Here is a 14,744-nt window from a genome sequence, read left to right as displayed (position 1 = left end):
CAAGAAAGCATTTTGCATAAAAGTTGTTCTTCAAAATTACAAGGACGAGATACTTTTAATGTCAACAATTTCATGAATGCTTGTTAATTTTTAATTTTTCACAAAAGTTATATTTTAGTTTCTAGTATGAAATGATAATATAAATAAAATGGTTAAATGTGTACAAATCGACATGACAAAACACGAATATCACGAGGTATTAATATTTTCTTTTTATATTTTCTATTAATTATGCATTATTTTAGTATAAATTTAGAATAATTATTACGGTCAATAAATTTCAAACATGACAATATAGTCAAATGATATTGTAAAAAGTATGTTTACTTTTTTGTAGTTAAAAGTTTGAGTAAATTGAGTCTTTAGATAAGTCTCGAAAATTAAAAGATATTTAGAGATATTTATTGACAGAATTCTTATACCAATGAACTTGGTTTGATACGGAATATTTTATATTTTATAATTAACTTTATTAATAACTGAAATTTGTGGAAGGAAAAATAACTTTCTATTTACAGATTTTGAAATAAAAATACTTGTTTAAAGATTGAGACCTTCCATCAACATCTACTTTCGTTTTAAAATGAATTTTGAAAGGGAATTATATCATTAGTAAGTTTTATTTATATTCTAAAAGATATTAAAATTGTAAAGATCATCAATTTTATAATTTAATAATAAATTAAAAAGTAAAAAATAGACTATACGAATACGGAAATGGAAGCATTTATTGTTTTTAAAGAAATTGTTTGAAACATATAAGAAAACAAACAACGAAACAATCTAGTATTTTAGTTGTGGGCCCAGTTCACAATGTCACTGAAGGGTAAATATGTAAGTTCAGCGACTATTTTTTTTTATTTGTAAAAGTACAGGGGTAGATCGATAATTCCCAAATTAGAAATTGTAACCCCTCAAACCGCAATTCTTCCACCACCAACCAGGGCGGCACCGACGACCTCAACAGTGGCAAAAAAAACCGCACCTCACTCAAATGCCTCCACCGGCGACGGGAAACCTCCACACCTCCACCAGCGACTCCAACAGTGGCAAAAGAAACCTTCACTTTTCTCTTGGATTTAGGAATTCTAGATTTCCTTATAGCGGCTTCTAAATCCGCTTCCTACACTTCACTGTAAGTTCCATCCCCATTGTCACTTTCAGTTTTGAAATTCCGATCTGATCTCACTTTTTTTTCTTTACCCTTTTTGTCCTGTTGTGATTTATGCCTTTACCGTTTTTGCCCTTTCGTGGTTTCTTCCTTTACCGTTTTTGCCCTTTCACATTTTGCCACCTCAGGGTTGTCAAGGGGAGAGTCAAAATAACATCTCCCAAAACAAAAAACAAAATGCATTGTGAGAGAGTTCGTGGGTTGCCCTGCCTTGCTTCGCTGTCGTTTCGCCGGCCAAAGACACAACAATTATTGCCGTTTCACTGTCTGCTTTGGACATCTCTTTCTTCTCTCTGACAGATTGATTTGACAATTCACGATGAACGACCTTCTCACTGTAAGTTGATATCTGTAATTCCCTCTTTCGATTTCAAATTTCGATTTTGATAACTGGGTCTTGTAGTTCTGTTGCTAAACTTATTGTTTTTCTGTTCTAATTTTCTGCCATCACAGTGTCAGATTCATACTCTGTTTCATTTCATTTTATTTTATCTTTTTTTCTTTTTTTAAAACGACATTAAGGGGTGCCCAAATTTTTGCCTGGATTCTAGTGGGATACGAATAGGAATCAACGTGTTCTGACATTGTAAGCCGTACAATTCAGTTCATCGCTGAACCACTACATGGCTAGTGGAAAATTTCCGAAAGGCGGTGTCTTAATTTAACTCAGATCATAGTTAATCCCCAATTAGATTGCAGGTGGCTATTTTTTTTGTGGCATAATTTTTGGTTTTGGATTTATTCTGATAGTGATTCTGGTGTTTTTGTTTTGTTACTGTTAATTCATTAATAGGAAATGGGTTATGTTTAGTACAATGTTGTTGTGTTATAAGATCAAAATCTAAGGATAGTTTTCTTTTTCTTTTTACTATTGTCATTATTATTTGACATTCTTTCTTGCAGGATTCATTTGTTGGTGAAGCTAGTAATGGCCAGCCTTCTAGAGAAAGTGACGTTGAAATGGGACAGGTTCCGAGAAGCAACTCTGATATGGGAATGGAAGCCTTTAATAAGCAGGTACACAATGTATACGCTTTTTAAAATTTTAGAGCATTTGACTATTTAAGATAGCAATTTATTACCTGAGATGTTGTAGGGTTTTTTGTTGTTCGGATATTATTTTAGAATAGGCTGGGAGTCGAACGATATTGTTGTCCAAGGGGATAATAGAACTTTTTCCATAATCAACTTTTTGTTTATGCAGTTTGTTCAACAGTGCAGTTAATATCCTACATGTACTGATATTCTTTGTTTCGATATTAGATCCATGAGGCTGATAAACAGATCGATAAGCTGGCGGTGCTACTTCAAAAGCTAAAGGTATCCATTATCTTCATCGTTTGTTACTTTCCAGCAGCAAGATCTCATTTATAAGCTAAGAGTACTTTTTTCCAGGAAGCTAATGAGGAATCGAAAGCTGTTACAAAAGCATCTGCCATGAAAGGTGTGTTACAATGCAATGTTATTTTTATGGTTACATCAAGTGCAATGTTTTTTGTTTTTAATTGAAATCATCCATCTTGAATTAAGTTGTAAGATTTTCTGGTATTGGTGCTGACAATTAACTTGGGTGTGTCAGGCACTTATAGCCAGACACATGACAGTTTTTTTTTTTTTTTTCTTAATACTGCATTTGTTGCTAATATTAAAATTTGATGCTCTTTAGAACAATGAATAAAATCTGTTACCAAAACATGTGTCATTAAGCGGGTGTTACGATGGAATGATATACTTTAGTTGAACCATCCATTTTGAATTTCGTTGTAAGGATTTTTTGTATTGGAGCTGAAATTATATTAATTTGGGTTTGTCAGGCTGCTATAGCCAGACAGACACATGGTAAATTGTCTTTTCCGCAACAATGGCAAGTTACATAAATATTTATGCTTCAAATTTAATTTTTTTGATATACTTTTGGAATTTACAATATATGCGAACAAAACTTAATAGTGTTAAACCTATAACATTACTTTCAGGTATCAAGAAAAGGATGGAGAAGGATATTGATGAAGTTGGAAAGATTGCTCATGGTGTCAAAACAAAGATTGAGGCTATAAACAGAGATGTATTGAGCTATTGGCTGAATATAGTTTTATTGGATGTTAATTTATTGTAAAATTTCAGACAAGTATGAAAATTATTTGATCATGAATTGTTTTGTGCAGAACCTATCTAATAGACAAAAGCCTGGCTGTGAGAAGGGAACAGGTATTGACAGAGCAAGAATGAATATGACAAAGTAAGTTGGTTGTACAAGTCTTTATCATTGTACTTGATAAAAGGACCCAGAAAACTGAATTATTTACTTTTCCTTGAAACCATAGTGCCTTGGCTAAAAAATTCAAGGATCTCATGACAGAGTTCCAGGTATGTTTAGTTTTGAACACCTAACAGCAGAAGCTGTTTTTCCATTTTCTTGTCTGTCTTCTCATCAATGTGTTGTGTTTTAGACTCTTAGACAAAGAATACAAGATGAATATCGTGAGGTTGTGGAGAGAAGAGTTATAACAGGTTTGAACTCTTCATCCCAGTGGTACACTATGGCAGTACCATTGTTTTTTATTATTATTTTAAACTTATATATTATAAAGTGTTTAATTGTGTTCACTTTGTGACACTGTGATTACTTGATTTGATTTACAGTTACTGGGACTAGGCCAGATGATGAGGTGAGCTTAACTCATGAGTTTGTGATTTGAGATGAGATATTCACTGCATATAAATTTTGTTGTAATTGGACATCATTGACTGTGATAGACAATAGATCACCTGATAGAAACTGGAAACAGTGAGCAAATCTTCCAGAGAGCAATCCTAGAAGCAGGCCGAGGACAGGTACTTGGTTTGTGATTTTAACTAGAGTTTATCTTTTCCTCTCGAAAAGTTCAACATATTATGTTATTTTTTCTGTCTTCCTCTTTTTGTTCAGTACATGGAAAAAAAGGCTTAGTGGAAAATTAATTCACGATTGAATTGATACATATTATTCTATTTACACTAACTTTATTTAGTAAAGTGAGGTTTCACATTTTTATCTCATGGCCAAAGATGATAATTTTTTTTTCAGGGGATTGGGGGAGAGCGTAGTCAAACAAATTGTTTCATTTTGGAAACTTGTAGTTATGATTTCACTTCACTTGTTTGGAGAATTAAAACATAAGAAAACTTGGATTTTGCAGGTAGTAAACACAGTAGAAGAAATTCAGGAGAGACATGATGCTGTGAAAGAGATTGAGAAAAAACTTCTTGATTTACACCAGGTTTGCTTACACGAAGATCTCAGTCTTAAATATTTAATCTAGCTGTAATAATATAGCATAGCATGTCTAACTCTATTTTACCATTTCGCAGATTTACCTTGACATGGCAGTCTTAGTTGATGCACAAGGAGAAATTCTAGATAACATTGAAAGTCAGGTTTGTTCACTCTGCGCCTATCACACCCTTAATGTTGTGTTTGTATGCATGTGTATGTGGAATACAGGGCATATTTAGTTTGATTTTGCGTTAATGAGAGGCTTGTTCAGGTCAACAACGCAGTCGATCATGTCCAGAGAGGGACAAGTGCACTTCAAAATGCTAAGAAACTCCAGAAGAACTCACGAAAATGGATGTGCATTGCCATCATTATACTGTTGATAATAGTAGCTATCATAGTTGTGGGTGTTCTCAAACCTTGGAAGAGTAGCTAGAGGGCTCGAGTGTGTGGCCCTGTGTACCTTTTGTCTATAACATATGCATTTGTGTCAAAGGGACATCTTAGAGCGGGATTTTTAAGCCTTCTTATTTTGTATGATCGAGATGCTTGTTTTGTGTGGTGTGACTGATTTCTGAATACATTCATTGTCGTGTCTCACGATATAAATTCATATTCTTTGTAGCCCTCAAAGGTTTATCAGGGTGTTGTGTTTCCTTGTATTATTCTATAAAGCTGTTTTTTCTGTCATTGTCTAGTTGCAATCTTGCATTGATATTCTTTATTGATAGAAAGCACATCCGTAGAGAACATTCTTTAGTTCTTCATAGTTCTCATTTTTGTCAGCTGGTTTAAGATAGTGCTCCTCGGTAGTTTACCAAAAATACAAGGTTGTCCTAACAATTTTATTAGCGTACGTAATAACCTTGTATAAACGTGAGAGAGTAATGAAGAGTTCCATTTTATCTTGGACCATGTGATTTCGTTGGCTAGGACTGAGTCAAGGTGCACATAAATTGGTGAATACCTGTGAAAATGTTTCTGCAGCTTCTATAGGTATTTCAAAGGCTCATTTTCTGATATATTTGCTTCTTCTATTCACTAACTTTTTTTTTTTTCTGTGACAAGTTTCATTTTCCACTTTTTAATTTCTTACCATCTTATTTCTTAACCCAATTCTTTGTAGGATATCATATTATGTATATTCATCATCTTCTTTTTCTTCATATAATAAATAATAATAATAATAATAATAATTTTATAGCATAATTTTTATTACTATTATTATTATTATTATAAATATTATTATTTTAGGCACTTACGTGGATATCAATATACATTATCCTCTATATGTATAAATTAGAAAGTTATCTGGCTACTTTGCGAACTTTTTCACATTCAATTTCAATGAGATTTTATTCTCTCAAAACAATTATGAAATACGTTCCTCCTCTGAACAGCTAGTTTTTGTCGTTCTTAGGAAAAATCTCCTAGGATCTTTCTTAGTATTTTTATCCTTATTTGAATTTTTTTACTTCTTCACGAATTCTTTTTATCTTTCCTTGATTCCTTCATTCTTTTATTCAATATATTTTTTCTTTCTTATATGAACCATTTTTTTAATTTTAATTTCCTAAAAATAAATCATCTTTGTTCCTTTTCATATTGATACTAATTTTAATTGATTTATCACTTGTTTTTTATGTTTATTTAATTTGTTACCTAACCTAATTTATTTCATGATCTTGACCACATTGATTATGCCTCGAAACTAATTAAGACGAATTCATTATTGAACTTTAATTATTTATTTATTAAAAATTAAGTTTTCATATATTTAATGTTTTCCTATAAACAAATTTATTATTTTTTATTGGTTTGATTTACTTTCATTAACTGATATTTTCATCTTTTATGTTATTGTAATTGTTGATTAAGTGAGTACTTCTAACGGTGGGATGCTGATTCTATTATTAATGATAATTAATTATTATAAAATATTATATGTATTAGATAAGCAATTATTATATCATAAGATATTATAAAATATAATAAAATCTAATTGTTGAAAATATTTTAGAGATACTTTATAGTATTTTAGAGGTATTTTATAATATTGTAGAAGGTAGTAGAATAAACATTATATATTGGATTCGACCTATTGCAATGAATGTCTTTATGAATTTTATTTGAATTTCAGAAGAAAATGCATCTGTTAGAATTCTGAATTAGCTCTTGAACTCTTGCTTGGTCATCCATCTATGACTTATTTTCAATTGCTAAGACTTACTAATTTGAGAAAGTGATAACATCATTATTTTACTAATTTTTCTCTTCTTATGCCTACGAATAATCTAAGTAGGAGGTATACCAAAAGTTGAGGGTGAAAGTGAAATAGGAATTTCCCAACATATTGCTTTTATGCCTTTTACTTTTACCTTCGGTTACGTTTGGCGAGGATTAGAGAAATGGAAAAGGTGAGTGAAAATAAATATGGTAAAAATAGAAATAGGAGTGAAGATAAAAGAAACACTTTAGTAATGTGTTTGGGATTGAATAGGATTAGGGATCAGTTTTTCGTTTCTTGATGTTTGAACTATACATTATGTGATATAAAATTTAAATTGCTTCAATTGTGACAAATATCATAATAAAAAATTTATTGTTTCATCAAATGTTTATTATTATAAAATCTCTTACACTTTCTACTTGTTTCTTTGCATTCTGTTTGTTTAGTACAAAACTTACATGATATTTTAGGTATTATTGTTCATAGTTTATCTTCTTGGTGCACAAAAAACAGCTTTAAATAAAATTGGAAACAGTATCTAAGCACATACAATGATTATTTTTCCCTTTCATTTCTACCTATCCAAATAAGCACCTGCAATATGTGAGTTTATTTTTCTTCTTTTTATTCTACCTATCTGAATAAGGAAAAACAAACTTCACCTTTTGGATCATTTTTACCTATTCAAACAACACTTTTTATCTCTTTATATTTGGGCTATTTTCACACTCGTTTTAGATATTTAGATTGTGAAAGTTAAAAACTATAGCATTGCTAAGAACAAAAAACTTGAATTATACAATTCTTTTACCATTGGTGCTTTTTAATCTCTGCTAAAACAACAAATATATTGCATTGTTGCCTCAGATTTCTACCATGGACGTACAAAACCTACTTATAATCTCGTAATTGATTTTTTGAGCTTATACCCTTACCCTTCACTGTTTCATCTTATAACCATGAAATTTTAAATATTTATATATGTACCTCTTTTTTCGGTTCCTATCTTTCTTATGTATGAGCATCTTAAAAATATTTCGTAAAAATCAAAAGACAACATATGCACTAAAATTGATGTGCGGATAAAATTAGTTGTATGATAGTGGCTACATCATATTATATGTTAAAGTATGAATGCTTTCAACAGTACAAAAAACTAAAGTTTATTCCATTGCTTAAAAGAGTGATGACTATTGTGTACATTTGGTGCGAGTTCCTCTTGTGTTGAGTCTTAATACGTTACCAACTTTGTTTTACTTGTGCAGAAAATTGTTCCTCCCATTACTTTATACCAGTTATGCAATTTAATAAAATTACTCCAAAAATAGATATTTCCTATCAAACCTATATATAATCATCATATTAACTGTTTATACTGGAGGAACTAATTTGCATCAGTAGCATTTTCCATGTTTATTGTTTGGAAAGAAAAATGTAACTACTGCATCAATTGCAAAAGATTTGAACTACTAGGAAAATATTTACTATTTCGGACATCTAATCATGTCTTTTTAAAATGCCATTCTGTAATGAACAGGTGACAAATGCAACTGATCATGTGAGACTGGGTAACGACGCTCTCCAAACTGCAAAAAGCTTGCAAAAGAAATCAAGAAAATGCATGATGATTTCCATTATATTGCTCCTGGCCATTGCCGCCATCATCGTACTCGCTGTTTTGAAACCATGGAAGAAGTAACCAGAGGAGAGGAAAGTAATTTTATTGCTTAGATATAAAGAACAGAACTATAGATATTCCACATTTAATTTGTAAGTGCAGGAAAAAACTCAATTGTTACAGTAGTTACTTTGATTGTAGTACCTTCTACATTGTCAAATTGGCTTTTAGTGTACACTTGCACGGCTAATGCATAATAGGTTGTCCACTATTTTTCTTTAACTCTGAATCAGGAGCAAGAGCTTTTATCCATTACTTTTTCGTTAATAAAGCAATTCAAACATTTCCCAATACGTCACTCTGATTAGCCAGCTACCAAACTTACTTAAATCTACCCATATTTAACTACCAATGCTAAAGTTAGCTGGTTGTGTAATTATTGGTTAAATAGGACTTTAGTTTATATATTATAAGTATTTGAGATGAAGTGTGAGAGGTGTAAATGACTAGTACTATTCTACTTCCTGTGTAAACAAATGATTGATTTGATTTCAGGAGAATTAGCATGGGTAATGCATTCAAAAGTTGAGTATGCAAATATGAGGTAAGCTTGAATAGTTGAATTCTGTTAAATTGGTCATTGATTGTATAAACAGCAATGGTTGAGAATTATTAATCTTGTGGTCGCAATTACTATTTAGACACTCTGGCTCAGTGTTGGAGCTTCTTTAGGGTAGAGGGGGCAGCTGTTATACCATCATTGCTCCTAACTTATCACCTCTTCCATGTTGATATTAACAAGTCATAGTATACACAATCTAATTGTCAATTGATGAATAACTGATGTCAGAGATAAAATAGTCTCATGGGCAACATAAGTTAGCTTAGAGACAAGGAAAACCAGGAATTTTCATACTTGCTGTTTCTTTTTTTTAGTTAATAAGACTAACTTAAGAACTTCCCTGTACTCCATCTTTCTGTCTTCGAAAGATAAAGGGTTTTCCATACAGTCCCTTAAATTCGAGTAGATAAAGTTCATGATGGGCTTTAAAAGTAGATGAAGAGTAAACAAAAGCAAGAATGTAAGTATATGTTGTTACGTTCTTATCATGACTTCTGAAGCCGAGAATTGTTGAATGTCTTGAAATTGAACATGTCTTCTTCTAACTGTTAGTTATTTTTCTTTTATATATATATATATATATATATATATATATATATATATATATATATATATATATCCATCTAGAGCTCATCATTTCCCCCAAACAAATATTCGGCACTAATTTAACTTTAATCATGTAAGGTACTTGTCCTCATAAATTCTTAGAATACTTTGAAATTTTGACAACTTTATCCCTTATTGTCCACACAGCCGGAATATCATGGGAACTTTTGTCAGTAGAGCATCTAGACCTCAAGGAAAATAATTGCCAAGAAAATTCTCACATCAGAAACAATAGGAGGTAGAGAATTTCAACAATCACAGTTATCTTAATCATCCTTGCAGTGATTAAAAAGACCATGTAGCTATTGCTTGTTTGTAGCCCAGAGGGTTAGAGAATAGAAACTTCAGTATCCATTCGGCTTGACACTAGATAGGCAATGTAGTTATGGACTACACTTGAGTTTGATATTTTCATATAGCTAAAGATTACACTAAAAAGATATACGGGAAAACCGGAAAACTCCAAGTTACTATTACCCACCACTCACCAAATGGTCCCAACTTCAAATGTCTATTCTTACCCATTGAATGTTGCCTCCAGCTATATGGCAATATATTTCACTTGCATTTTTCTCTTATCAAGTTTCATCATTAAATAAAAATTTCTTATATCAAGATAAAAGAACTAGATTTGTTTTCAATTAGGCATGTTGTCAAGAAGCATGTATATTCAAGTTTAAGGAACTTCTTATCTCTCATTGATAATATAGTGAGACATGTAACCAGAAAATCATGTTCTGTATAGTCATTTCAACAACTTTAATCACTCAAACCAATCTGAATTTCCAGATAAGGGAAATCCTAATTCTTTAAGTTTATATTATCTTGAGGTCACAATGATTTCCAAGGTTGGATTTTTCACATTATACAGTTTATTTGTTACCATGATATTTAGTAGGCGTTCAGCACACGAAGCGACATGAATAACGCTTATCTAAGACAGCAATGTGAGTAATATCTAACAATCAATACCATAAAACCATGTTAAGCAGATACTCCTTTTGATTGTTAAGGGACCGGAAGATAGCACGCAACAAACAACCATATGTCAAACATCAACCAGCCAATATCCAATATTTGAATTCACTCACTGAAATCATAAATCCACAATTTCTATAAATAACAGACAGGGGCAATAGAAACTCAATGTTCGTCAGCTGAAGAAGCAGAAAATACCTGCAATCCAGTACAGAGAGCAATCTAATATAGCATGAACAAACTCAGACATCTAACATGTTAGGATTTATGATTGCACAGTCCAGAAATTCCCGTTTGCAAAAGACAAATGTGATTTTGACAAAACAGACGTTGAACTTTAAGTTTAAGAAAGTAATATACGTGTAGCTGAATTCAAAACGTCATGTATAATTAGTCTATTAATTTTCATAATAATAAATTAAAAATAGTAACCAATAATGATTTCCAATTAGTTGACAATATAAAACTCATACTTTTAAAAAAAAAAAAACTCCTATTTATTGAACTAAGAAAAAAAAAAACTGTATAGGGTTGAAAATTTGATACTAAGTTTCATAACAAACTCGCATTAAAAAAAACAAATTTTCAAACAAACCTTCTGTACTTACCAATACCAATGGTAAACATTTTCCAACACCAATATGCAGAAAACCCATTTCTGCAAAGTGAAGATTATCCGACACCAAATTTGCAAAAGCTAACCCATATTCCAAGGTTTAGGGTTCTCAACCCACCTTCCTGTTCCAACATTCTCTCTCTCATGGATAAAAAGGAGCTCTCTTGAAGTTAACTCCGGTAAAAATTATCCCAAAGCCACATATAAACCTACAGAGTAATTGACCAGATCCAGAATTTCCTGAACAGCATATGAATTTGATCTAGTTCGATTTCAAGGTTAGTAAAACAGAGGTAAAGTGAATATTGCAGAATCCATAGAAAGACAAACATTGAATACAGAAACATTAAATATAGAAAAAGTAGGTTCGATGGAAGCCTTAGAAAGCGATACGAAAAAACAGAAGAGAAGAAAACAAAGCTGCGTATACCTTGAAAAACACGGATTTCACGTTTGGTCAGAAATTGTGTTGCGAGATGCTTGATGGCGAATCAGCTCCCAACTTCTCACCTCATCCACTCAGATCGCTTTCTCTTTGTGCTTGAAATTGAAATTGAGAGAGAAGAGAGAGAGAGAAAACGATAGTTCATTTTAAATTTTGTTGTTTATACTATTCTTTATTGTCTTAATATATTATATATTATTACTTCTTATCACTTTACTATTTTATATTGAAATAAAAATAAATAAATAAATAGTAGTATGGTGCTCATAATTATTTTTAGACGCATTATTTTAAACACTGTTAAGACAAATATTTCTTTTTATTCTTCGTCCACTGAATTTTTGCGTTTATAAATTTGTGATGTTATAATAATTTAAAGAAAAACTTATAACCTTAATTTTGACCATTCATGATATATTTATATATAGTAATTTTTTAGACATACTTATTATCATTAGCAAAAATTTATTAAAATTAAAATTTTTAATGAATCTCACCTATTATTTAATACTTTTTTGTGATTTTTGTACTTTTTGATAAGTTTTAACATATGTATATGGAAAAAAAAAAACAAATCTTTTAGGTGAAACTATTGTTTGTAGCTGTATGTAACATCATATTATATCCACAACACTAACACCTTTTCTTTTAGGTGTGTTCCACTCAACCCTACAACGAACGATGTGGGACCTAGCGCCACCACCCATTCTATATATATGAAATGAAAAGATCATTCAATCAAGTGGTGCTTCTTAGTTAGAGTTTGAAAGATGATATGCAAGAATAACACACCAGAATCCCTATGCAGTTCTGATATGAAGAATTGGACTGGTTCAATTAATACATGAGAAAGAGAAACGAAGAAAGTGAACACCACCAAGTAACATTTGAAGATGGAAAACTATTACACAAACCAGCTTTTATAGTTGCTGTTTCTTTCTTTTATAGCCAATACAAATACAAATACCTATAAATAAATAAGACCAACTTTAATTCAGTTTATGTCCCACAAAATCACTCCCACAACTTAACACTAATTGTTGCACCCAAAATCTTGTTGCTCATCCTACACTGAACACCACCAATAAGTAGTACTCTGCCACTTCATTCACGAGAACTCGAGAGTCTCGAAGTCCAATACTTCTCTATTTCATCTGCTGTTCTTCCAGGAATTCTTCCAGCAATCAAAGACCACCTAAAAACAAAAACAAACACATTGCTTTTATTCACTACACTTCTTCAAAAGGGTAAGTTTCAAAGCATGTTAACAACAATTTTTTCTCACCTTTTCCCAACCAGTTTATACATCCTGATGATAAGAGTTTCCTCGTCTTCAGAAAATTCAACCTTCCCTGAATCTAAACAGGTTCTGTCATCTTTCACTAAAAAACCATGCAGAAAAGTAGCTAGCTAACTACCAAATTTTTGGTTTGTTGTTGTGTCAACTCTAAGAGACTCAAATTGTTATGATACGTGTGAACACTATTCACTTAACATTTTCATATATATGATGATTGTAATAGTTTGATTGTAGTAATTTCCACTTTTCCACAACCATATGCATGTCAGTTAATAATTGGGTATCTGTCATAAACTCTAGAGTGTTTTTAACTACCTTTTTCTATCAAAAGTTGTCTTTTTTCACATTCTTTATTACTATTGTTGTCTGAAATTATTAAAAGTTATAAATTTTTCCAATTTTCAACTTCAGAAGTGTACACCAGACAGTGCTATTAAAGAAAACTTACAGCAAAAGCAAGTTAGCAATCAAAGAAGATTTTGAAATTAGGTTCCAAAAGTAGTTGGTGTTCCATGAGAAAACACTAAAAGAGTGACCCACAAGAAGAAAAAAACTGCAAAGATTAATGCGTGTGTGTGCACTCTCAAGTTTGCAGGTTTAAGAGCTACATGAATTTAATATGATAAAAAAAGCATTGAAATATTTGTTTTGCATGGTAAGTAAGATCTGAAAAAGAAGGAATAATAGAGTGAAAATGAATATACATACCAGAAGAATGTGAAGAAGTTTGAGTGGAAGAGGTATTGGAGTCAGCCATTGGAGGAAGGTGGTGGTTTGAGTGTGGTGGAGGATGAAGTGTGTGTTGAAGAGAAGGAGTTTTGTTGAGAGGTATTAATAGAAGGAGAAGAACAATGGTTGCTGTTGAAGATTTGGGAGGGAGTGGAAAGAAACAGAGAAGAACGGTAGTTGAAGTTGAGGTGGAGGTTGACCATTTATGTTTAACTTTGTTAGGTAGTTGGACAATTTATTGTTAGTTGAAAACTACTACTTCTGTACTTAGTATATCAGTTAAGTGTAATATTTTCACTGGGACAATTTTTTTTTTAAGATTTATCTTTATTTTTGTTTTTTTTAAATCCTTTAATTTTTTATCTTTTAACTTGTATCGATTTAGTTATTTAAAAATAATAATGTTTTCAATCTTGAAAAATTCTTCTGACTGATTTATAGCAGAAATTTATACCGTGAATTATATTCACTTTTAGATGTTTGAATAGATACACATAAGTAAGTAATCATGAACATAGTGAAAATTTTCTTACAAGACAATAAACAATGTAGAGATTTAACAGGGGTGAATTGAATCTCATGATAACAATTTATTATTGTCCCTTTTTGTTTTTTTCTGTGTATGAATAGTTCTTTGTTGTTGAAGATAAGTGGATTTTTTTTTTCTGATTAATTAAATCTCTCACCAGACGAATTTGATGGAACAAATTTTTATGTTTTGAACGAATAAAAAAAGTTCTAAAATGGACACTGGTCTGATTTTAGAAAAAATAAATATACTCACCTTTTGGTTACATTCCGAAATGAGTGTAGTTTTAAAGTGTTTTACATAGACTAAGAAAATTTTAAGCATAATCAAGTTAATTCTTTTTTATAGAATATTGAAACAGTGATATAAAGATATAAATTTAACAACTACTTTATACCCCGAAAGATTAATTTAATAATAAAAATTTAAAAACATAATAACCTTTTATACTATAATATTCGAATGGTTTAATTAAGTTTTAAATCATGATAATTATGAATATTTTTAATTAAGTCTTTTTTTTATTTATTGAGCATTCAAAAATTTTATATTTTTTAATCGGGTGTTTTCTGCTTGATCTACCCTTAGTTTAATGATATAACTATTATATTCTCTATCATTGTTTATTGTTTCAAGTATTAAAA

The 14,744-nt window shown here is 31.0% G+C and overlaps 2 protein-coding genes and 1 long non-coding RNA gene across 4 annotated transcripts; 1 reads left to right on the top strand and 2 right to left on the bottom strand.

The window, feature by feature from the left end:
- Positions 1–918: 918 nt before the first annotated feature.
- Positions 919–5,117, top strand: LOC114184447 (syntaxin-132-like). The gene is made up of 14 exons (XM_028071757.1): positions 919–1,135; positions 1,300–1,508; positions 2,075–2,188; positions 2,435–2,491; positions 2,567–2,615; positions 3,148–3,236; positions 3,337–3,410; positions 3,496–3,538; positions 3,622–3,682; positions 3,815–3,840; positions 3,929–4,006; positions 4,351–4,431; positions 4,523–4,588; positions 4,699–5,117. The coding sequence occupies exons 2-14, from the start codon at positions 1,491–1,493 to the stop codon at positions 4,861–4,863; spliced, it is 921 nt and encodes a 306-aa protein (XP_027927558.1). The 5' UTR covers positions 919–1,135; positions 1,300–1,490; the 3' UTR covers positions 4,864–5,117.
- Positions 5,118–8,117: 3,000 nt separating this feature from the next.
- LOC114184448 (uncharacterized) lies at positions 8,118–11,695 on the bottom strand. Its single transcript, XR_003604592.2, has 2 exons — positions 11,090–11,695; positions 8,118–10,679 (listed from the first exon to the last, which is right to left on the bottom strand). It is a non-coding gene; the product is annotated as an uncharacterized LOC114184448 (long non-coding RNA).
- Positions 11,696–12,404: 709 nt separating this feature from the next.
- LOC114184091 (transcription factor CPC-like) lies at positions 12,405–13,763 on the bottom strand. Of its 2 annotated transcripts, none has more exons than XM_028071330.2 (3): positions 13,551–13,763; positions 12,828–12,924; positions 12,405–12,737 (listed from the first exon to the last, which is right to left on the bottom strand). In XM_028071330.2, exons 1-3 carry the CDS (start codon positions 13,597–13,599, stop codon positions 12,647–12,649), a joined length of 237 nt encoding a protein of 78 aa, XP_027927131.1. In that variant the 5' UTR covers positions 13,600–13,763; the 3' UTR covers positions 12,405–12,646. The 2 variants fall into 2 exon arrangements, with proteins under 2 accessions (XP_027927131.1, XP_085529115.1); XM_085672989.1 differs by having other exon boundaries at positions 12,828–12,900.
- Between the last annotated feature and the right edge of the window lie 981 nt (positions 13,764–14,744).

This window comes from Vigna unguiculata, chromosome 5 (assembly GCF_037176805.1).
Source record: "Vigna unguiculata cultivar grain cowpea cultivar isolate G323 ecotype 2 chromosome 5, ASM3717680v1, whole genome shotgun sequence".
Classification (NCBI taxonomy): domain Eukaryota; kingdom Viridiplantae; phylum Streptophyta; class Magnoliopsida; order Fabales; family Fabaceae; genus Vigna; species Vigna unguiculata.
The sequence above is the reverse complement of the archived record's forward strand: the minus strand, read 5'-3'. Positions and strand labels throughout refer to the sequence as shown.

What these genes read in the sequence shown, in the direction of transcription:
- LOC114184447 (XM_028071757.1), top strand. An exon ending in GGAGAGAAGAGTTATAACAG is followed by an intron (nt 3,683 to 3,814) that starts GTTTGAACTCTT and finishes TTTGATTTACAG; the next exon opens with TTACTGGGACTAGGCCAGAT. An exon ending in AACTTCTTGATTTACACCAG is followed by an intron (nt 4,432 to 4,522) that starts GTTTGCTTACAC and finishes ACCATTTCGCAG; the next exon opens with ATTTACCTTGACATGGCAGT.
- LOC114184091 (XM_028071330.2), bottom strand. Translation starts at nt 13,599, where the DNA reads ATGGCTGACTCCAATACCTCTTCCACTCAAACTTCTTCACATTCTTCT. An exon ending in AACTTCTTCACATTCTTCTG is followed by an intron (nt 12,925 to 13,550) that starts GTATGTATATTC and finishes ATGGTTTTTTAG; the next exon opens with TGAAAGATGACAGAACCTGT. An exon ending in TATAAACTGGTTGGGAAAAG is followed by an intron (nt 12,738 to 12,827) that starts GTGAGAAAAAAT and finishes TTTTGTTTTTAG; the next exon opens with GTGGTCTTTGATTGCTGGAA.